Here is a 22,931-nt window from a genome sequence, read left to right as displayed (position 1 = left end):
AGGTTTACCACTTGCTCAATTTGTGCCCGAACCTTCCTCTCCTGCCTTCCTTCCATGTTCCTCGATTTGATTCCTACCGGCATAATGGATCCAAAAAGCTTGCTCGAAATAGTTGATGTCAGGCCAGCAAAATTTAGTTTCACATCGAGTTTGTGTTGGGGAGGTCTTAATTTATATATAGGCTAAATAATAAACTTCTGATTAGTCTTTTTTAACGAGTTCCTCAATCATTATAAATGGTATTGATCTAGCCCTTGGTCCAGGTTTTTTTTATTGCTGATCATCAGCAGCCGATGATTGTAACCTAGAACACGCCTGATCTATCTCAATCACAAGCCATCACACCATACATAGAATTAACCAATAATTACAATCTAGACATCTCCAGTATAATTGTGAACCAAAGAAGATCTAGTTATTATAGCTTTAAATTGTGGGGCATGGTCACGCCTTGTCCTAAGCTCAATGGAAACTTGCATTAGTCTTTAGCACTACCAGAATTTCCTTTTAAGTGCACAAGCTGAGGCAAGATGTGTCAACCGAGTAAACTCATGTTTGCATGGTCATTCTATTGTTGGCCCCGACCTTCCAGTAACATTTTTATGCGATATTTCTGTGTTATATTTGCTGTGCACCATTTATTCATACAATGAAGTGGAAGTTAGGATTGCTGGTATCCTAATACCCTATCAATCGGAAATCAGGCTCACATGTCACTAAATCTCGTGCATTAAGTTAAAGTGAAATTGTTGATCGGTGATCCTTCAACCATGTTTTCATCACCATCCAAACAACAATCTATCAAATCAAGTTGTATGTACAACACATTCTTAGATAACAGTATCCCCAATTGAATTAAACAGAATTTATGATCAGCTTTCAACCTCACATCAACCCTCCAAGAAAATGGCAGACTGATGTATATATTTTTATAACTTTCTAAGTGTTAACCGGATAATTCACCTCCAACAATAAACAGGCTAAGTCATTTGTTTACCCAACCATGTGTAGAACTATGGAAACTGATGCTATAGGAGGACCGAACCCCCATCCAGCCAACATAGTGCACTGAAAATGGATCAAAAACAATAACAAAGACTGAAGCAACCATATGTATATGTATGGATCAGAGAGAGATGTGAAGTAAAAAAAAAAACTTCATTGATCCTGAATGAAGCAAAATTCTACCGGATATCATATTGTACTTGGATGATATGTTTGATCCAATATGCTTACAAACTCATGACATTTAAGTCCACCTCCCCTAAGGAGAATACCTGGTATATACCACCTATAGTTCACTCATCCGCTCCTGCACATGAATTTATTTAAACAGAAATAAATAAGCGTCACAAGTATAGCATCCGTTACATGAAGTTTGGATCTCGAAACGAGTATATACCTCAGTCCAGACCCTTAAATTGTCTTGCAGAAACTCCAAAATAGGTTTACTATCCTTGTAGGACTCGTCATCCACATTGTCCAGGTCTGCAATAGCCAAATCAAATGCCTGCACTCATTTTGCATGAATGTAAGATAACTAGAAGTTACAACATAGATGGATTATGCCTAATAAACTTTATCTTCTTTATGATGACTTCATTCAGCAGCTTATGGCATAATGTAATCTTGATAAAAAAAACTAAATTGATTTTGACCACTGCCCAAACTAGTTCGATGAACTAGTGAATTCAAAATTAGCACTAATATCAGGAAGGATACAAAGTTGCCTGCTTACATTATCATCCTTGTCCTGTGTAAAAAAAAGGCAAGTTGGTTGAAATGTTTGGCACAACGTGAGAGAATTACAGGTGGCTCAAAGGGCACTACTAGAGGTCTTTCCCTGAAGAAGCAGACCTTGTTTTTACAACAGCTAAAAATGCAAGTATCTCTCGATCTTACTTCAATTTTTACCAAAATGGCACACCAAGGCTACACAACTCCATGAGTGAATAACCGTGAAAATAAAACATCAAGCAAGAAGACAGACAATTTAATTTAAGTGTATTCTGTTGGCAATGGAGGTTGGTAACAGATAAGTCAAACCCTAACTACATCCTAGTGCAAAGATCAGGATCCTGCTAATAGTCATTAAGTAGAAATCCTTTAAAACACAACCAAATACAGGTGGGTTTAGTTTCAGATGATTAGTGCATTGCTAATGTCACGTAGCAAACTCCCTCTAAGTCTCTCTATAACAAACCAAACATGTACAACTCCAAAAGGCAAGGTGTATACACTGATCCATTAGTTGGATAATAATAGTTCATTTTTCTTATATCTTGAGATGTGGGGTACAGAGAGAGGACATCCCTCCACCCACTCCCAAAGAAAAAAAGAAAGAACAAAAGAAAAGGGAGGGAAAAAAAAAAAAAACACCCACCACCAACCAGATAGAGAGCGAGGGGAGGGTGTTTAATTCCCTATCCTCTGCCGACCAAACCAGAGATTGGATGGGCATGGCATTTCTGACAGAAACCTGCCAGCATGCCTATAATACTAGGTGATAGTGCATATTCCAGTCAATTCTGAGGTATCCAAAATAGTGATCACAGAAGGTCAAGTTTAGAGCAATGTTCCAAAAGGCACTCTGGAGGTACAGAGCGGCCCGAGGGGATTCATGGAGCATGGCTTGGCCAACACCATGGTAGGTGACTTGAGCCTAAGAAGGTGGGGCTTCAAAAAATATTAGGTTTTCATCTAACTTATTCAATGACTATCACTAACCGAAATAATATATATATAATATATATATATATATATATATATATATATATATATATATATATATATATAATATATATATATATATATATAATATATATATATATATATATATATATATTATATATATATATATATAGCGCAACATAATCTTCTCCTTCAATAAAGTAATGCCTCTCTATGACCAAAAGAAGAGTAAAGGGAAAGATGCAACAAATAATATAAAAATATAAAGTAATTGACTAATTATGAAAAGACCAAAATCATCTTTTGAAGTAGTAGCACACTTTGACCTGAATAAAACCATCTACCCCTATTAAACAAAAAGGCCAGCTAATTATGGACTTACGAAGCTGCCATGGCATGTTTAGGCTAGATTGGAACTGAGTGTGGGGCTAAGCCGGCTTTAGGTCATGATTTGAGCCTAGCTCAAGAAAGTTCAAGTTTATGTTTGGATGCTTATAAAACCCAAATATAGAATAAATCAAGGCTTGAGAGCTCGAAGCCCAACTCATGGCCTCACCTGTCCCAGCCACCCACCAAATGTTTCCACCCACCCTAATCCTCCACCCTAAAGCTCCAACCCTAAACCCCCCCCCCCACAAACCCCTTCCCTATGCTCAAGTCCAACCCTTCTTCCTTTTACCCATCCCCCCCCCCCAAAAAAAAAAAATGCCTACTCTCTCTCCAGCCCCCATCTCATGCCCTAGCCCTCTCTACCCTCCTTCTCATCCCCCTACCAACCCCTCCTCTTTGCCTCTATCCCTATATGCCCTCCTCTTGCGCATCTCACTTCCCCAGCTTTCCACTCTCCAAAAGTGCCATAGCCCTCTCCTCCCACTAGCCCATCCCTTGGACGCTATCATCCCACCCTACACCAAGCTTGCGCTTGATTTGAGTGAAGCCTATTTAGGCTTCCAAGTCAAGCTCAAGTTTCAGCTTTGGTCAAGCTCGAGCAAGCACTCCCAAAAAAAAAAGGGCTTAGGCTTAGCTTGAAGCCCCACAAAAGATCATCTAGGCAAAGCTTGAGCTACATGGAAACCTAACCTAACTTGGACTTGGATGCCATATTAGATTGCCAAGGGCCATGGCATAAACCTCCACGGCAGCCACCACAACCTTTTTCTAAAATAATTGTTTGGATTTATCTCTTAGTCTTAACGAGTCAAGTTAGGGAAGCCCTCCCAATCTAACCTCGCACATCATGGATTTGGCTTTTAGGTCCAATAATTAGGTCAGCCCACTTAAAATGTCCAAAAATGTGAAGAGTCACACAATCATTTGATCATAAGGACAAAGGGGCAAAATCAAGAAACCAGTAGAGTACAATTGTCATACCATAAGGTTCAGGTATTTAAAAAAAAAAAAGGAAAAGATAATAGACTATAAGCATAAAAGGAAGACTAATAATAAATGTTGGAATGTAAAACTTTCTATATACGAAATAAATAAGGCAAGTTCATGTCCATTGGCTATAACCTAATGATAAATGCATCAGCCTCAAGTTAAGTGGGTTCTTTTCTAACCCAACAAAAAGCCAAAATTACACATTGACATCCTGAATTACATTGTCCATCCAATTCTACCCAACAGGTAATAAATATCAAAAACAACACTCATACTAAGTGGGTTCATTTTTTCTGATCTTAAATATTTAGTTATCACATTGCCAATTTATGATCATTTCAGCAAGCAAGTATGCAATTCAATCTGGTACCATACCATTATGATGGATCTTTGTAACAAATGACAAAATCCTATTCTTCTCACCATAAAGAACAAAGTGTCCAACTTAAAGAACATTTCAGATTCTTCTGTTTGAATTTGGAGAATTGTATTATCAATAAAAACTCAATCTATGACATCCAGGAAGTAATATTAGAGTTGAATGGATAAAATGAGGCTACTTCAAACGTCATGCACTCATTTATTATTTTTAGAATTCCACCAGTTGTTTTCTTAACGCAGTTACATGAGACATTTCTACCATCTAGATTTTGAACCAGAACATATCTTCTTGTTATGATTATTTCAACCAAAACCTGCATCTTTCCGCAATCCAAAGGGCAGAGAAAAAAAATGACATACCAACCTAGAAACTGTTGTCAATTTTCCTTCATGGGGTTTGGTTCATCATCTTATATAGGTGTGTTAGTCTCAACATGAATAACTTTGACCCTATGCCATCTAGGAAAGAATGGCTTATTAATATGATTTCAACTCATTTATTCTCATTTTTCATCATCCGTGTTCTTCAAATTATACAGTAATATTATACATTTTTCAATTTTTAAGTTTGACCTCCATCATGTCATCTTTGATAGGTGAATTCAAACCCAGCATTGCACATGCCCTTTTTTGAATCAATGAAGACAAATGTATATAGCTGCGCAGTGTAAGCTATCGCTTTAACAGTTTATGAAACTTAAGATTGAGCAGCTGCTGATAGTAAAAAAGCAAGATTTGCTTCAACAAGCGCTTCCAATCACCCCTTGTCCAATATCTTTGTGGATTGGCCTATTGGTGTCTCTCTATGACATCCACAACAAGTAAGAATCTAGGTATATATAGATGCATGTGCATGGGCTTGCAAATGCATGCACATACATAAGCAACCCTCTTTTACCTTGTTTTAGCAAAGGAAAGAGTTCCCCTCTAGTTCATACCAATTGGAGCTCTTCAAAATGTTGATTTTATACTCGTACAAATGGCATCTCCAGTCTCTCAAATATTACACCAAGTATGCTTTTACATGAGAATTTGGGCTGGAAACCCTAGAACTGTATCATGCATCCTGATATTGATTGGATAGATTCCAAGATGCTAGAACGGGGGGAGTCTAATAACATATGACAAGGGTTATTCATTGCAATGTTCCTTTTGGCAGATGGAGCTCTAACCACGGGAGGCATGAGATGCCCAAAACTGACGACATCTTCCTATGAGACTTGATTTTTTTTTTCAGGGTGATTGTCCTCTGGTTCTCTCCATTGCTGATATCTAATCAATATTGAACACTTCTAGCATTTGTACATTCTCTCACCATGCTAACCAGGACATTTGCTCACCAAGACATTAAATAATTTGTGTAAACCTTAAAAAACAATGTAATTTAGTTGCCTACCAAAACACCATTGTAGTTAAATTCATTCAAGGTCAGCATAAACAAAAACTATGAGAGCAGATATATATTCCCCATTATCAACTTGATGTGATTTCTGGCATGGGGGTTCACATAAAAGGCATGCAGATGCAATCAAGATGAGAATAACGGTCACACAGGATTGCTATGTTCTTCATAATATCTTCATGTTGACAGCAGCATAACAAGAAATAAGGAAAAAAAAAACAAAGAAAGAATGATCTTTAATCAGACTCACAACTTCTAGGAACTAGTTCTAAAATTCAAAAATAGTACATTTGGTAGAAGTGCAATGGCTAGTTGGGCAAGAATTGAGGGCTTCTAGCTAACTAGGATATGAAAATTCTGGACAGCATAAAATGCAAGGACATCTGATATGACACATGCAGGAAATATTTCATTTGAAAAGGGAACTTTCAACAGTTAAGGGATCCAATGCTATTGGGTTTTGCATTGGCAGCTGTTTAAGTCAGTGAAAACACGTAAATTGAAGATTCATAAATAGGATGGCAAAACTGATCCAACACTTAACTTAAGCTGACCCCATTTGGATCAGGTTGGGTTGGAACAATTTATTTAGGGTTAAGTCATGATCACATACACTAATATTTTGAGTATTGGCCTTTGCATAATACTAATTATTTAAATGGTATTGGAAAAAAGCCTTTAAGCATTGCAAAGATTTTTTTTTTTTTTTGTTGATATGTTAGATTTTGTCCATGAGGGATTCAGCCTTGAAAAATAGATTAAGCTAGGTCAGATGCATCATTTCAAGTCATGGATGTCAATCTGTGGGTGGGTATGGGTTGAGGACTCTTGACATGATGTCAAGTTAGGCCGGGAGTTGTCAAGGTTTTATATGCTGCTGTCCTAACATCACCTGACCCAAGCCTGACCTGATCTGACCCATTTCCACCCTATTCTAACAGATTGTTGTACGTATTTTCCAGCAAAATAGTATCCTAACGTAGAATTTAGTAAATTAAAGGAAAACAAATATTAGAAGGAAGACCAAGAACAAAGAAGGAGAGAAGAAGAGGGGAAGATGTGAGAAGCCTTGAAGAGATTTGATTTGCTTCAAAGTATCCTATAAAACCATCCACTTCTCTCTTCCACATAACTAAAGCTTCATCCATGATAATAGCATCCTCAAACATTATAGCTTCAATAGGTTAAGATATCAATGGCCTCTTTCACACCAAGTAATATTATAATTTTCTTCCAACGAAGGAACAAATTCTGTTAAAAGGAAATGGTGTGGGACACCAAGATATTACATAAGTTTGAGCTTCTTTTGGAAAGTAATCATTAAAAAGTATCCAAGAAACTAATAAATATTCAGAAAACAAAAGGATCAAAATTTCAACATTCCCTTCCACTGGATGAAAAGGAAGATTATATGATAAGAATGTCTGGTTTTGGCTTTTAGCTTGGAATCTAGTTTATACTATTGTTTTTTTATGAATGCATGGAATATTATTTTCTTTTAAATATATAATATGATGCAATAGAAGGAGGGAAATCAGACCATTCTGAAAATGAAAAGGTTGATGGACTTTGAGGAGATCAGTACTTCCCATTAGGCCATGAGAGACAGATGTACTATTTTGCTGGTGATATCAAATAGAATGTTGAGTTATTATTATTTTCAGCATGTTAATTTTGAATGAGTCAATCTACCCATCCACAAAAAGGCAGCTCAGCTGCAATATGGAAGTGGAAACAACAAAATTTGTTAAACAATATTTAATGAACTTACATAATGTTAACACCAGCTTATCACCAAAGCTAGTACACTCTGGACCATTTCAGATTACTCCTTGTAATGAACATGAATATGGCTAAATACAACAAATTCGAGTAATAAGTTACACAAAGCAGACACGTAATAAGAAGGATATTCTGATCAAGGACATTTGCAAGTAGTGAAGTTTTTTTGTGTGAATAAGCAAGTATGTTATAAATCCATTAAACATATGAATATACAAAACACTTGATTCACCTTCCAAACATACTATAGTTTACAAAATTCTTTGACCAAGGGAAAGAGATTTCAAAACTTGGGCAATATATGATAGACTCATGATAGAAGGTTCAAAAAAATGTTAATTGAAGCATTTTTTTATAAAGGAAAAGAAAAGTATCTATAATTTTTTAGAGCTGGATATTTACAAGCATTTATGAATATAATGCACCATTTGTCCAATTCTTTTCAATAAAACATAATATGTCTGTAAAGATAGTAAAAGAATGGAAAAGAAATCAAGGTTTGCAATACCCATGTCAGTACCTATACTGATACCATATTGGTACAGTGACGGGATAGGTCAATTTGACATAACAACACTTAATATGCCCCCATACCGAGTATCGATTCAACACTAGTACCATATCATATTGTTAGTGGAGGACAATACGCATTGGTATGGTAAACCTTGAAAGGAATAGCATTACGAGGGGTTTGATTACTAAAACCCTATTTGGCATTGCTTTTGGAGGCCAAAAGGCACTTCTTAGAGGGCCAAAAGCTCTTTGGATGAATTTGAACGGTTCGAAACAAATTTTGAAACATCTTTCTATTTTTCCAAAAGCTCGAAAAAGTCTCCTGGGAAAATGCTTCAATTTATAGCTTTTGGTTAAAAGCTCTACTTGAGATGTATCGAGAAGTTTTTTAAAAAGCTTACTTGAGATACCTGAGTTGAGTCACCGCAACAGATTTTTTTTGAAAAACTATTTTAATATACTTTTATCACTATAATCATTTAACTTTTTGTCTTTTTATTATCGTAATCGTACAATTAAAGATTTTGGGTTTTAACCTTATAGTATTCTTTGTTACTTAGTGATCCCTCATAAAAAAATAATTATATTATTTAGATTACAATATAAAAAAATGAAATTAATAATACTTTATAATAATAATTTTGATAGTATAATAAAATATAAATATAAATATAATATAGTAAAATATCATAATATTATATTATTGTTATGCTTATATACTAATAGTATAATAATATAATATTATGTAATATTATAATGATATAATAATATTTCTTCCATCAACTATTAGATCAAAATCTAAAACTATTTTGCATGTGATGCCCTATGAGTTCATATTAAATCCTATTTTCGTTTTAATTTATGTGTTGATCCCCAAAGTTACAGATTTTGAGCAACAAATCAAATTTAGACAATAGGTAGCACAGAACATGTACAATGATCTGCAGTCCCAATACTTGCCACACTCCTCCATGTGTCCACACAAGCAAAGAAACATGGAGAGAGAGAGAGAGGAGAGAGAGAGAGAGAGAGGAGTGAGAAATATAAAAGTCCATTATAAGGTACAAAATTAGCATGCTAAGTTCTGCTACTCATACAAAAAAAGTAAACTCCCTTGTTTTATGAAATCTTGCATCACAAACTATTCTAGATATTTGTTGATGGTCATCTAACATGGACATTGCATAGTTCTAAGCAATGTGGCATACAAAATACCATTAAACAACTATTTATGCATGTTAGGAATGTAAATCAAATATTTATGAGAGATGTGCTAAACAAAAGAACGAATGAAGAAATAATAAATTTCTTCAAGCCAATATATAATAAGATAGGAAAACCGAACCCGTTTTGCCATTCTAGAAGCTTTCTCTGTTGAATTTAAAATCTCATAGTAGAACACCGAGAAATTGAGTGCCACCCCCAGCCTTAAAGCATGTGTTGGTGCAAGATCCGCAAGTGCAATATCCTAATATATAAAAGATTATAAAATAGAGAGATTCAGAGACACCTATGAAAATCCTAACGTGATACATATAGTTCATCATCCGGCTACTTATCATGCCTCCCTGCATTCATTTGATCCATTCATCCCATGCAAGATAACACACGGCTAACTAACCAAACAAAGTGGATATTATTAGTTAAAAATCATTAAGTTCTTACATGAAAAAGACATGTAAGAAAACAAAGAAACACATTGAAATATGAGAACAAAACGCCAACGTTACCTTGAGAATTCCCAAGCAGATAAAGACATTATAACCACGAACTAAAAAATCAAAACCCGGATAAGGCACACAAAAAGAATGCAAGAATCAAAACAAATCATAAGCCGAGATAGAAAATTCCAATTCACCATCCCATTCCTTAAATTTTTTCCTACTATTCATCATTTAACCTACACTAGTAAAATGGTCGTGGTGTTCAATCTCCCACAAGAGTGCTATTTCTATTTGTATTTTTGACTACTTGACTACTTCTATATTTTTATGTACATTTTATATACTTCAAGCGAGTAAACACCCAAAGGGGAAAAAAATGTTTCGAGTCCAAAAACCAGAAAACCCTAAATTTCAAAAAGTAGAAAAATCTGTACGTTAAAAACCATTAATCTCTATTTTTATGGGGAATTTTATCTATTTCACCAGCAATAGGAATTCGAAGTGCGGTAAAACCCCCCAAAATAAGATTTTCAGCGGGTTTTGAATCAAGAACTCCAAACCCTAACACCAAATAGGACCCAAAAAAAAAAAAAAATAAAAGACGACCTTTCGCCAAGAAAAAAAAAAAATCCTGTTCTTCCAATGACACCCACATCAGGCAACATAAACCCCAAAAACGAGGGTTAAGAGCGGTTTCAAAGCACGACGAACCAAAAGAACCCTAACCTCAAAGGATAGGCAGTACCTCAGCCTCTTTATACGCCGCCATGGCGTCCTCGATGGCCTTGTTCCGCTCCTCCTCAACCTTGAACTCGGCGAGATAGCGGTGGTAGTCCCCCTTCATCTTGAGAAAGAAGACCTTGGAGTCGATGGAGCAGGCGGAGAGGTTGAGGTGGGAGTCGAGGAGACCGAGAATCCTACCACAGATCGAGGCGATATCGGCCTCGAGGCGGGCGCGGTAGGCCTTGATGATGGTGGCGTGGTCCCCGTGCCGGCATCCCCCGTTCTTCTCGATGAAGGAGATGACCCGCCAGGCTTCGCGGGGGGAGCAGACGAGGCCCTTGTAGGCCATGCACAGGAGGCTGCGCTCCTCCACCGTGAGCTCCCCCAACGACGACGTCCCAAGCACCATCTTATCCAAGAACCCGACCATCTCGTCGTAGCGCTCCGCCCGCTCGCAGAGCTTGGCGAGGAAGACGTACTCCTCGCGTGTGAGGGGCTCCTCGAACTCCATATGGTAGGGAACGAAGGAGGACATGGGTGGTAGAAGCGATAGACGAGAAGAGTAGAGAAACGGACGTAGCTTTTTTAGGGGGTTTATTCGCTCCTTCGCTTCTCGGTTGAGGCCGCGTGCGCGATTGGAGTAGTTCTTTTCGCTTATATACCGTTTGCGGCGCCGTAAGCGTAGGAAACGTTTGATTTGTTTTTTAAAAGGTCTCTAGGTAAGTAGGTAAAAGGATAAGAAGAAAAGGACCTCTAACGGAATACGAGATGGAAATAACTGCAAATACTTTGAGGATGCCAGCTAAGCGCATTATGAAATCAAGAGAGGGGCAGTTGATGGATTGGGTGGGACTCTAGGTGGTTGAGAAAAATAAAGCAAATGAATATTCATCAAAAATAAATAAAAAAATAAAAAATAAAAATATTAGATGATATTTAAATTTGAAGATATCACTAAGATTTGACGGACAGTATAAAGAATATAGTTATAATAAAATTATGTAAATAAATAAACATAGTGAAAATGATATCTCTTCATTTTTATTCCTTCCTAGCTGTTCTATTCTCCTTTTGCTTCGTCTCCTCTTCTTTCCTTTCTTTTTGATCGTGAACTTCCATACCGCTTATTTTCTTTCTATTTTTTTCATACCCATTGAATTTTTAAATATCTATTTATCTAACTAATTACTTTGCAGTATTTGCACAATGGGTTTGATAACCATTATGTATTATTTTTATTATTTTTTTCAAGCAATATAATAAAAAAATAATATATCGGAAAAGGGATAGATTATTTTGCTTGAAAAGTAGTGGAAAGAATACATAATGGTTATCAAATTCATTATACAAATTCTGCAAAGTAATATGTTGGATAAATAGATATTTAAAAATTCAATGGACATGCAAATGCTAATAAGATACTTCAAATTAAGTACTATAATAATAATAATTATGATATAGTAATCAATATCTCTAATAATAATTTTTTGTAATAATTCTAATATGAGTTTATCATAAATTTTCTCGAGTCATCATTTAGCACACCAATCTTATGTGACAGTTAAAGATTAGGTGGGGTTGGATGTAGGAGAGCACGGTGCCAAAAGGGACTATGACCACTATGTTGTCAATTATTAATTGTCATATAGAATTTATAAATCAAATAATAATAGTATGATGGATTTTTATTTTTTTCAAATTTTTTTGTTCGTTTAGAAAAAACAAAGAATGATATATTTATCTATTTGATTTATGAATTATAACTTAATATATGATGGAAGAAAAAAATTTTAAAGGTTATGCCTAAAAGTTAACTTTGTGAACTTTATACCCATGAAAACTAGATTAAGGATGCGTATGGCTCAGTTGAGATTGATTTAGGATCAATCTTTAAATCAAGTAAATTTATATCGATTTTCTATAAAATCAAAATCTAACCAACCACATATAAATATTAGTTCAAACCAATCAGAAAAAGATCAATTTGATTCGTTTGATTTATGGGATTATAGGCTACTGGATTTCTGTCAAATGAGCAGCTCATATAATAGGATAAATGGGCTACTATATATTTTAATTTTTAACCATACTAAATGGGTAGCTGGTAGGATGGGCTAAATAGGCAACTTGTGAATGGACTAGATGGGCTAAATAGGATAATACTACAAAATGCCTTAAGGAAATAAGGCAACTTATGATTTATCGTCTCTCTCTCTCTCTCTATATATATATATATATGTATGTATGTATGTATGTATGTATGTATGTATGTATGTATGTATGTATGTATGTATGGGTCGACTTGGTTTAAACCGGAGTTTTCAAAATTTTTAACCCAAAACCAAATCCCTTTTTTTAGTTTGAAAATTTTTTAAACGATAACAATGCAAAGGACCATTTTAAAATATGAAATATATAATTGAGCTCAGCCGTCCAAGCAAGGATGGTACCAGGACATTCTAAGGCGATTGTGGAACAGAAAGCATCTAGATACCTTTTCAACTAAAAGAAACTTCTTTGAAATGAGGAGAAATATAACGCTTTGGTGATATTCTATATTTCGAGAGAAAAGATTAATGGAATTTGTCTTAGACTTTGATTTTGAAATAAAGTATAAGGCATTCGTTCACCAAAAAAGGTATGATATTGAATTTGAAGATTCTTTTCCTGAATTATTGATGAATGGAATATCAATGGTATATTTGCTGCTACGTTGAATGTGAATGGAGGTTTATGGCATGTTGATGAATAGGTGACCAGCGGAATGTACGATTATAAGAATAATCACATATGATTTACTTATATAGCCCAGCACATGCAACACATGAGAATACCTTGCATGAAATGTAGCCTTTTACTCAGCCAACTTGCCTATTTTGTACATTCCAAGTGTACCTTAATATGTATGGGTTGCAATCCATGAGCATTAATCAAGAAATTACGTACACAACTTTATCGACTTTAAGAGATCTTTGTTCTTATTTCTCTCACTCAAAAGCAAAAATTAAAAAAATAGATGTATATCTAAGATCAGACATGAGTTGGGCGTTCACGTTTCCAAGTCTCATGGATAATCTGAAGATTAGGCTTCATATTAGAATAGATGCCATGCATTGGAATAGTTTTTCTTTTGCTCCTTCTAGTTCGGTAGTCTGTAAAAAGGGCATGCACCACATAGCCATACACACTGCTAGCCACAGTGGCTCATTCTTGTAGCAGTGCGCCGCGATGAGTGTTTAATAAATGAAGCCCACAGAAACAAGCAGCCATTACAGTTTTTTTTTTTTTTTTGGCATTACATTGGTTACTTGAAATGATGTCTCATCGTCTGTGTAAGCTATGTATCTCATTTATGCTATGATGTAAGGAACCTGCTTGGAAATTTATCAAAAACAAAAAAGATATAATTTCTCGAACCAATATAATCTTTGCCTAGGTAGGGACTACGGCATTATCTAGCCATGATGGTGCCTCAATAATCCACACCAAAATTAGTGTTGGAAGGGCCGCGTTACTAACAACAGTTTGTACAATGCGTTCGTTGTGAATGAAATCATGAGAGAAGCTCAAGAAAATGTTCTTGTGGTTGCAACGTCCAACTTATCATGCAGCGATCTCATTTGAGCCAGCCAAGAGGAAACAACTCAATCCCCTCCATTACTAGTGAGATTCTTTACAGCTTTAAGTGCAATACCATCGGATCGAATACAAACACTTCTTGCCTGCATAGAGATCCTTGCAAACTGTAACAGTCTCAAACTAAGTCATCATTCAGCTAGTTAGCATTCTTTTCTGTTGACAGAATTCCTTGACCATAAACTTTCTTGAGAAAGGAACTTGGAACTGCAAACCCAGTGCTGCTCAGAAAAAAGTTACTCATCAAACAGGATTCAGAGCTCCCCTTGCATCTAAATGAGGTGGGGACTGCAGTCCTGTGCTCTACAAAGGGCTGTGAAAGCCCACTCGATCGCAATACATATCTGGAAGTGCCATCCTGAAACCAAGCAACTGATTTCTTTATTTTGTAGGGTATGTATGATGCTTTCATCAAACTCCAATTTCTTCGATCAATGTGAGAAATGAGGTTAGATATAGCTCCATGCTACAAGGCATATAATCAAGTTGATGCTCTCATACATTCTCATTTTGTTTCAACAAACCCACTAAGCTATTTTTCACACATCCAAATTCTTGCTACTAATATTTTCCACATTCATCCAAATTCTGGCTTCATAGTAGCATGGACCGAAGTTGTATCCACAACCAAAGACAACAAATCCACAATAGAGCAACACAAAGAAAGGAGATCTTTTCAAGTGGTTGCTAATCAGCATCATCTCCCTATCCCAAGGATCTTCATTGAATCTTTTCCATACCAGCCAATTTCAGCAGTTAATTATCCCAGCTCAATCCATCAATTCCGCTGAATATTCAATGTTCAACAATTTGGTCATTATCCTCGACCAATAACCTGATCCTTCACGAGCTCATTCACCATGTTAACCCATTTTTCTTTTTTTCCCCACACTATATTCATCTTTTCTAACCCATTTTTCTTTTTTCTCCTGAACTTTGTTCATCTTTTCTTCGTTCGAGTTTGCATGGTTAACCATATCACCAGATCCATTCACTCTTTAATCCATCACTTCTCTCCCCCAGAAAGAAATGATGAGAAAGCAGAGAAGACCTTTCAATAGTCAAAATTTATCTTCCATGATTATTTCGTCGATCAATTCAAACACCTTCTTGAGTTTTCTCTCCCGGCACACCGACTCAACCAAGTGAATCCATGTTTCAATCTCTGGCCTAAATCCCATCTCCACCAATGCATACAATGCGATAGTTGCATCCCCCATCCTTTCAATTTCACACAATCCAACCAACAGCTTGTTCGATGTTGCAACGTGAGGCACAAACCCTCTACCAAGCATCAAACCCAACAAACCCACTGCCATCTCCATCTTCCCTCTGTTACACAAGCAATTCAGCACAATCCTGTAGCTCGCCACATTCAACCGAACACCTTCATAAGGCAAGCTCTCAAGCAAGTCCATTGCCTCCGCAAACCTCCCATCCTTGCACAACCCTTCAATAACCACATTATATGCAACAACATCAGCTTTGCACCCACTTTCCCTCATCTCTTTCACCAATTCAATTCCTTCATCAACTCTTCCCTCTCTACAGAGACAACCAATCAATGTGGTGTAGCTCACAGCATCAGCTTCTAATCCGGCCTTCTTCATCTGCTCAAAAACCTCTTTTGCCTCTTCTACTTTCCCTTCCTTGCAGAACCCATTCATCAAAGTTGAGTAATTGAACATATTCGGCTCGCAACCATTGTTTCTCATAAACGCCATTATTGCTCTCGCCTTTTCGACTTGCCCCTCTCTGCAAAACCCATCAATCAGCACATTGTACGTCAATGGATCAGGAACAATCCGGTCCTTCTCAATCATTTCCTCGAACAACTGGAATGCGTCCTTGAGCTTCCCCTCCTTGCACAGTCCACCCATTAAGGTGGAGTAGGTGATCAAATTGGGCCGCGCCGAATTCGATGTCCTCATCACCTCGAGAACTCTGAACGCCGAATCGAGATCACCAGCCTTACAATGGCGCTTCACGAGAATGTTGTAGACGCAAGTGTTGGGTTCGATGAGAAATTTGATTTTGGCATCGGAAAGGAGCTTCTGGGCGAGATCGAAGCGGCCGGAGTCGACGAGGAGGTCGAGGCAGGTGGCGAGGGCTTTCGGCGAGGGCTTGCGGCGGACGATTGGGGCGATGGAGTGGAAGAGGTCGAGAGTTTTCTCGGGGAGGGAGGCGCGGGCGAAGAGGGCATGAGGCGGAGGAAGACGGCCTCGTGGAAGCGGCAGGGCTCGAGGGCCATGCGGCGGATGAGGGCGTCGATGGCGAGGAACTTGCGGGCGCGGGCAAGGCGGAGGAGGATGGCGGAGTAGGTGTCGTGGTTGTGGGAGAAGCCGGGCTGGGTGGCGGCGGAGTTGAAGATGTCGAGGGCGCGCTGGGGGTCGGACTGGCGGTTGATGAGGCGGACAGCGTCGGGGTGGGAGATGAAGCGGGAAGGGCGCTTGGAGGGCTTGGGCGGAGGGGGGGGAGGGGAGGGTTTGGGAGGCGGCGGTTTGAGGTATTGGAGGGGAGAGATCCATGGGAGAGATGTAGAGGGGGAGGAGGAGGGCTTGGGGATGAGGTGTTGGGGTTTCATGGGGAGATCAGGGGGATATGAGAGAGGATGGTAGTTTAAGAATGCCGGTGAAAGACTACACATGTCAAATGTTTGATGAAAAACCGGAGAGAAGAGCAAATCAGTTATGACGATGGGTTCTTCCCGTCCGACCATGAGGAATTTATTCAGAGCAAAATAATTAGACTCTATTGCGTGCTTGGTTGGACGGAGGGCCGGTGGCTTTCAATGATGGCAACAAGATGCACGCGCTTATGCCCAAAAAATAATAAATATTAAACAAATTCCTTCTCCTTCCCTTGATTTTGTATTTTTGTGCATTCAAAATATTAAAAATAATACATCACTGGAGGGGATACCTATTTAAGTCCAAATCAATAACTCAATACTCAAATCAAAAATTCAATCATTACACTGAAAATAACTAGATACCACAAATCACATAATTTGGAACAATCTCTTACTTATATATCAGACGTCCGAGAAAAAAAAATTTATTATATTATTATGAATCCATAATAAATATTTAAATTAAGAATCTGATCATAATTTACATATGCTAAAATATGTATATATTGAAAAGGATACCTACTCATCTTAAGTCCAAATTAATAATTGAATATTAAATAAAAAATTCACACTATCATTCTTAATCATTACCATCAAAAATGACTAGACACCACAAATCATATATTTTGGGCAACCTTTAACTTATATAACAAATAGACATCCAAAAAAAAGAATGATTTCCATTATGTTATTATGTAAAATGCATAATAAAGTATTTAAATTAAAAATCTAACTTATTGATCATAATTTATATATGTTAAAATATGTATAAATTGACAATCAATAGATTTTAGTACTTATATCATAACAAAATATGATCTTCTATAAACACGCATATATTTGTATAGATACGTGTGTCTATGTATACACATATATATACATAAATATTTATATAGACACATACATAAATATACATATATATGCACACACTTGTATATATGTATATAGATATGTACATATAGTGAACTAGGCTCGAGCTAGCTAGATTTGAGATCTCCTCTAGCCACCTCCCAAGCCAAAAAAGGAAGATTTTTTAGAAGAAATAGAACTAGTATTAATATTTGATTTATTTTTTTCTATATCTATTATAAGTTGCCCACACATTGTTCTACACCTCATTCCCTCCTTTCTTATTTTCTCTCCATATATTTCTCTTCAAATCTCTTCTTCTTTCTCCCATAGTAGATTTCTTCTTACCTTAGATTTATGACCTTGAAGAAAGCCCTAAAATAGCAAAAGAAATTCTTCAAGAGGTCTAGGATCATGGCACTACTCACTTATTTATTGTATTCACATCCCTCCATTGTATCCGAGATTAATGTCGAGGATGTTGACGGCTTTAATGGTTTTTTGATACTCAAATCCACTATAATGTTGGCAAGATAGTTGGATTATCCTCCCTTTCACTATTTTTTTTTCTAAAGTCCCTTTATATTCATCTATCAACACACAACTCAAGTATGATATGTAAAAAGACTCATTCAAGCTCATTAACCAAGTAAATATATTAATGTTAAATATTTTACAAGATCAAGTGCCTAAACAACTAGGCTTGTCAAATCAAAATTTTGTGTTCTATTTCTATAATTTGAAAACTTATGCCTATTTTGCCCTTTTTCGTTTTTCCATAAGCAAAAAGCCTTTGTGCATTAAGCTAGTTTAGTTAGCAAAATATTGTTGTCATATTTCTCTAATTTCTTTGCTTTTCAATTATTAACATGCTTTACTAGCTTGTCAATTTAGATTTCTTTGAACTTCATGTTCAATTCTTTTCCCAATTAATTGGAAGCATGGTAAATCTCCCTATGACTAAAAATGACATACTCAATATAGGCTAGCCTTGCATATTATTAGGGTTTCAGATAGCAACTTTAACATTAGTAATTTTAACTTTATGAATTTTATGAATTAGAAATTTTGATAACATTTAAAAATAGTAGTCTAGGTTCATTTAATGGCAATTGAATATAAGTTGCTCTTCTATGGCTCAATTATATTGCATTCTATTATTTATTTTTTCAATACTAATTAGATGGAACTACATTGTAGATAGAAGGAGAAAGCACATATGTGAGGATAACATGACAGCCATCTTCAATGCATAAGATAGTACTATAGATAAAAGAAGCAATATGGCCTATATGTAGCACTCAACAAAACTACTTTATCTAATGATCAGGTGGATAGGCCAACTCAACCAAAAGAATGTATTATTTTGCCTCCCAATGAGGGCAACCAACCATCTTTTATTGTGGTACTAATCTCATAAAATTATACCAAGGCATTGAGTTCAATAGTTGCAAAGAAGAAATAGAAGCATGTAATCAATATGCATGGTATAAAGGGTTTGACATCTAGAAGTATTCATCTTATTGATCTTGCAAGGATTATAAAAAAATCACAAAGCAGGAGTATATATACTACAAAAAAGAGATGTGCAAGCCTAAGATGGAGGATGTGTTAATGGGGAAGCTCATACATAATCTGCAATTCCATGCAGCAAGAAGGCATAGAGCATTTGCACTTGATGCAATGAAAGAATGCACATTAAAAGAATAGAGTCAATAAGTGGCAAGTCATGAGCTCACTATCTCCAATTCATAGAAAGATCAGTATAAAAGATAAAAAATTTATAGAATTTTATATGAGTAAAATATTTCTACCCACAATATCATGGGTGTTATCTTATAGATGCATGGAGGTATATGCAGCAAAAACTTCATTAGAAAGTACTTAAACAACTTCAGATGTAACCTCCATAAATAATTGTTCAACCTTGATCCTCAACAATTGTTGATTATTTTCGATCTTAGCAAGTTAAAAATCCAACTTTCTTTTATGCAATCCAATTAGACTCTGATGGTAGTGTACAAAACAACTTTTGGATCGATAGGAGGTCTAAAATGGCTTATTGGTATTTTAATGATGAGATGTCACCATATTCTTAACAAATATAGTATGCCTTATGCATATTGACCGTCATTTACAGTCTACCTTATTTGGTTATGCACTAGCATGGGAAGATAGTATTTAATCATTGATTTGGATCTTCTATATTTTCAAGAGGCAACATATGGCGAGCACCCAAAATGTATTCTAATTGATCATGATTCAACTATATAAAAAGCAATTGAGAAAATATTCCCTAACATCATGCATGAATTTTGCAAATGTCATATCACAAGGATTATAGGGGGCATCTATTTATCCTATTTAATACAACAGATAGACTCAACTCAACGATAATCTTGACTTTGAATTAATACTTGCATTTCTTCAGAGCAGTTGGAGATTAAATGGGATAATTTAATCAAAGAGCACCCTTGAGAGACCAATGATTACCTCAATCATTTGAATGGCATACAACAACAATAGGTGCTGTCTACTATTGGCACATACTCTTCACTTCCATATGCGCTCAATTAAGCACATATTCTTCACTTTCATGTCTATAACTCAAACAATGAAAGTATTTACTTATTTTTCAAAGAGTTTGTTGGCAGTTATATGAATGTTTTACAAATTGTTACCTAATATAAAGTAGTCTTGGAGCTGATATATAGGGAGAACGAGGAGGACTTCTATACAATGTATCCATAGCCAACTCTATAGTCTAAGTATATAATTGAGAAATATTTGATTGAACTATGCATAAAATGAATTTAAGGTGTTAGGGAAGCAACTCGAAATCACTGATGTGTATGACATGGAGAAAGTTGAGAAGAATGGTCATTATTAGTTAATTAAGATTAATTCTTTGAAAGAAAAATAGGAGAAAAGAGTGTCATATTATATTAGCGTGTCATTTTTGATAAAAAAATTCATATAGTTATCTAATATTTGAGTTCAGTAATATTCTCCATGCTTATATCTTAAGAATCCTAGTTAACTAAACAAATCATTGCATTGACTCACATTATATATTAAAGCATTGAACCAAAAATATAAGGGAAGGAGGTATGGTTGTAGCTACAAGGGTAATTCAATGTCGGGAGGACACATAGTTGAACTACATGCCTTAATGAACCATGTCGGAAAAGTATTAAGACTTGCATCTGATAGCTACACCTTTCCAAAATATATAAACTTGTTGTAAGCGGTATAGAGTCTAAAATCAATAAAGCATGCATGCTTGAGAAAAATCTAATAAAGGAGAAAGTTATGCATCATAAGAACCTTAATTAGGTTATGCTACCCATGAGCCAGTATAGCTAAACAAATAAACGAGGAAAATGATAGCATTCTCAAAGATCCTCCTGCCACAAGTAAGAAAACTAGCATGTTAAGCTTTTGGATTATGAGTCCCTGACAAGCAATATTAGAGATAGGCCTATTGTATGTCACAACCTTTATTCGTTATGTCGGCTCTTTGTTCGAAGGTTCAGATTAAGAAAGATCTAGTAAAATCAAGGAGAATCCAAAACATAGGTTGCCCACCCCCAAAGTAGATCCAATAGTGCTGAAGGTGTCACGAGATTGAGTGGGAGAGATGTCATAGTTCCACATTGACTAATAAAAGGGATGCCACATAGGTTTATTAGCCTGAGTTGGTCCTACCTCTAGCTTAAGCTTTTGGGCTGTTCTAATAGAAAATAAAGCTAAGAAACAATAGAATACAAGAAAAGTCATATAATATTTAAACCCACAATGCAATCATAAATTTAATATCTATTTACACACTAAAATGCTTCATATGCTTGGTCAACTAAAATGCTTCGTACGCTTGATCAACTAAATAAGAAATCAAATCCCATATTTCACTCGATATGCTTACTTAAGTTGTTTGATGTCTCCGAGACCCTATGTAGAAATGTCATGTTTATTGTTCGCGATAGTGAACTTGCTAAAATCATCAAAGTTCACCATGTGAGTTCTTGATATAAACTGCTATGTACCAGCGTTTTCCTAATAGGTTATTTTAGGGAAGTTGGTAAAATCATCAAAATTTGTTGTTATATATTTGTGTAGGTTGATGATTTTGGAATGGTTCTTATAGAAGTGCAAGTAGGAATGACGTGATTGTGAATATGCTTTGTGTTCTAATTTTCAAAAATTTAAAACTTTTAATAGTTATATGATGAAAAATGCATATAAAGTATTTTTTTTTCTGATTGACATGACTGGCTATATTCTCAAAAAACATCAATATTCTTGCATTGAAAATTTAAATGTTGTTTGCATAGGTTCTTAGTCTGTGTAATTCTAGATTTTGTAAGGCTATCTTTTGAAAAGGGGAGCAATGGTTAGAAACACACGTTGTAAAAGACATTAACTTCTAATATCTTTATAATATTTTGAAAATATTTCATAAAATTATCCTTTTCTTGCATATTCTCGTATCTCTTCTTTCTTTCTTGCCAAATCAGACACATGGACACGTCTGGATGTGATTCTTGAATCCATGTCCATGCAACAGCAATAGTAGCAGATAGAGAACCCATAGTAAACAAGAAGTCGAGGAGGTGGGAACGTACGAGATATGCAGAGAGAGAATAGTGGATTTTTTGGAGGGTGTAGATTAGTGGAAGGCTAACTAAGATGGAATGCCTAATAACAAAGAAGAAGACGGCATCATTTTTCTTTTAAGATACTGCTTTTCAATTGGTGTTTTTTGCACTAATATAGATTCTTTCTGAAATCAATTTTTGAATGCACACAAATTGTTCTAGTGACGATGCTGTCATGCTCTTACACATATCCATCTCACTTTCGATATGGTGCCTACAGGTGCAGATGCGATAGCCTTGCTTACAGGCTACAGCAGGTATGAACTAAAGTTTGCTGCCGGAGTCTATAATTTAGTGTTGATTTGCCAACCCTGTTTGATTGTGATATCCCTTGAAGATTTCAGGATATCTATCACCAAGTTCTTATGATGCAACCTACCCTCATCAATGTCAACAAGTTTTTGACAGAATACAAGCTAATCTATTATCAGAGTAGACCGGATCAGAAATTTGAATAAAGCTAGTATTTATCAAATGTTACCCAGTAATTCAACTAAAGTTATGATGTTTGAAAGAGAAAAGGATAGATACTGCTGTATGAATTTTCAGAGCTTGCCGACCAGGGGTAAAATTTGATGGAAATATTCAACTGATGCAAGCCATAAGAAAAGCATGGTCAA

The 22,931-nt window shown here is 36.0% G+C and overlaps 2 protein-coding genes across 4 annotated transcripts; both read right to left on the bottom strand.

The window, feature by feature from the left end:
- Window positions 1-1,139: 1,139 nt before the first annotated feature.
- Window positions 1,140-11,153, bottom strand: LOC105060579 (14-3-3-like protein G-BOX factor 14 kappa). Of its 3 annotated transcripts, none has more exons than XM_010944350.4 (4): window positions 10,559-11,153; window positions 9,495-9,617; window positions 1,403-1,510; window positions 1,140-1,312 (listed from the first exon to the last, which is right to left on the bottom strand). In XM_010944350.4, exons 1-4 carry the CDS (start codon window positions 11,069-11,071, stop codon window positions 1,292-1,294), a joined length of 765 nt encoding a protein of 254 aa, XP_010942652.1. In that variant the 5' UTR covers window positions 11,072-11,153; the 3' UTR covers window positions 1,140-1,291. The 3 variants fall into 3 exon arrangements, with proteins under 3 accessions (XP_010942652.1, XP_010942654.1, XP_073103839.1); XM_010944352.4 differs by having other exon boundaries at window positions 1,403-1,488; XM_073247738.1 differs by lacking the exon at window positions 9,495-9,617.
- Window positions 11,154-14,365: 3,212 nt separating this feature from the next.
- On the bottom strand, window positions 14,366-17,168 carry LOC105060580 (uncharacterized). The gene is given in 2 exon segments (XM_010944354.4): window positions 14,366-16,369; window positions 16,372-17,168. Coding segments are annotated over 2 exon segments (1,656 nt in total). The 5' UTR covers window positions 16,892-17,168; the 3' UTR covers window positions 14,366-15,233.
- Between the last annotated feature and the right edge of the window lie 5,763 nt (window positions 17,169-22,931).

This window comes from Elaeis guineensis, chromosome 13, assembly GCF_000442705.2.
Source record: "Elaeis guineensis isolate ETL-2024a chromosome 13, EG11, whole genome shotgun sequence".
Lineage (NCBI taxonomy): Eukaryota > Viridiplantae > Streptophyta > Magnoliopsida > Arecales > Arecaceae > Elaeis > Elaeis guineensis.
Note: the sequence above shows the minus strand (reverse complement) of the source record. Positions and strands in the feature narration are given on the sequence as shown.

Excerpts from the sequence above, each read along its gene's own strand:
- LOC105060579 (XM_010944350.4), bottom strand. The coding sequence starts at position 11,071 with ATGTCCTCCTTCGTTCCCTACCATATGGAGTTCGAGGAGCCCCTCACA. Across the intron at positions 9,618-10,558 it reads CGGCGTATAAAGAGGCTGAG|GATATTGCACTTGCGGATCT; the intron begins GTACTGCCTATC and ends TTTATATATTAG. Across the intron at positions 1,313-1,402 it reads ATTTAAGGGTCTGGACTGAG|GAGCGGATGAGTGAACTATA; the intron begins GTATATACTCGT and ends ATTCATGTGCAG.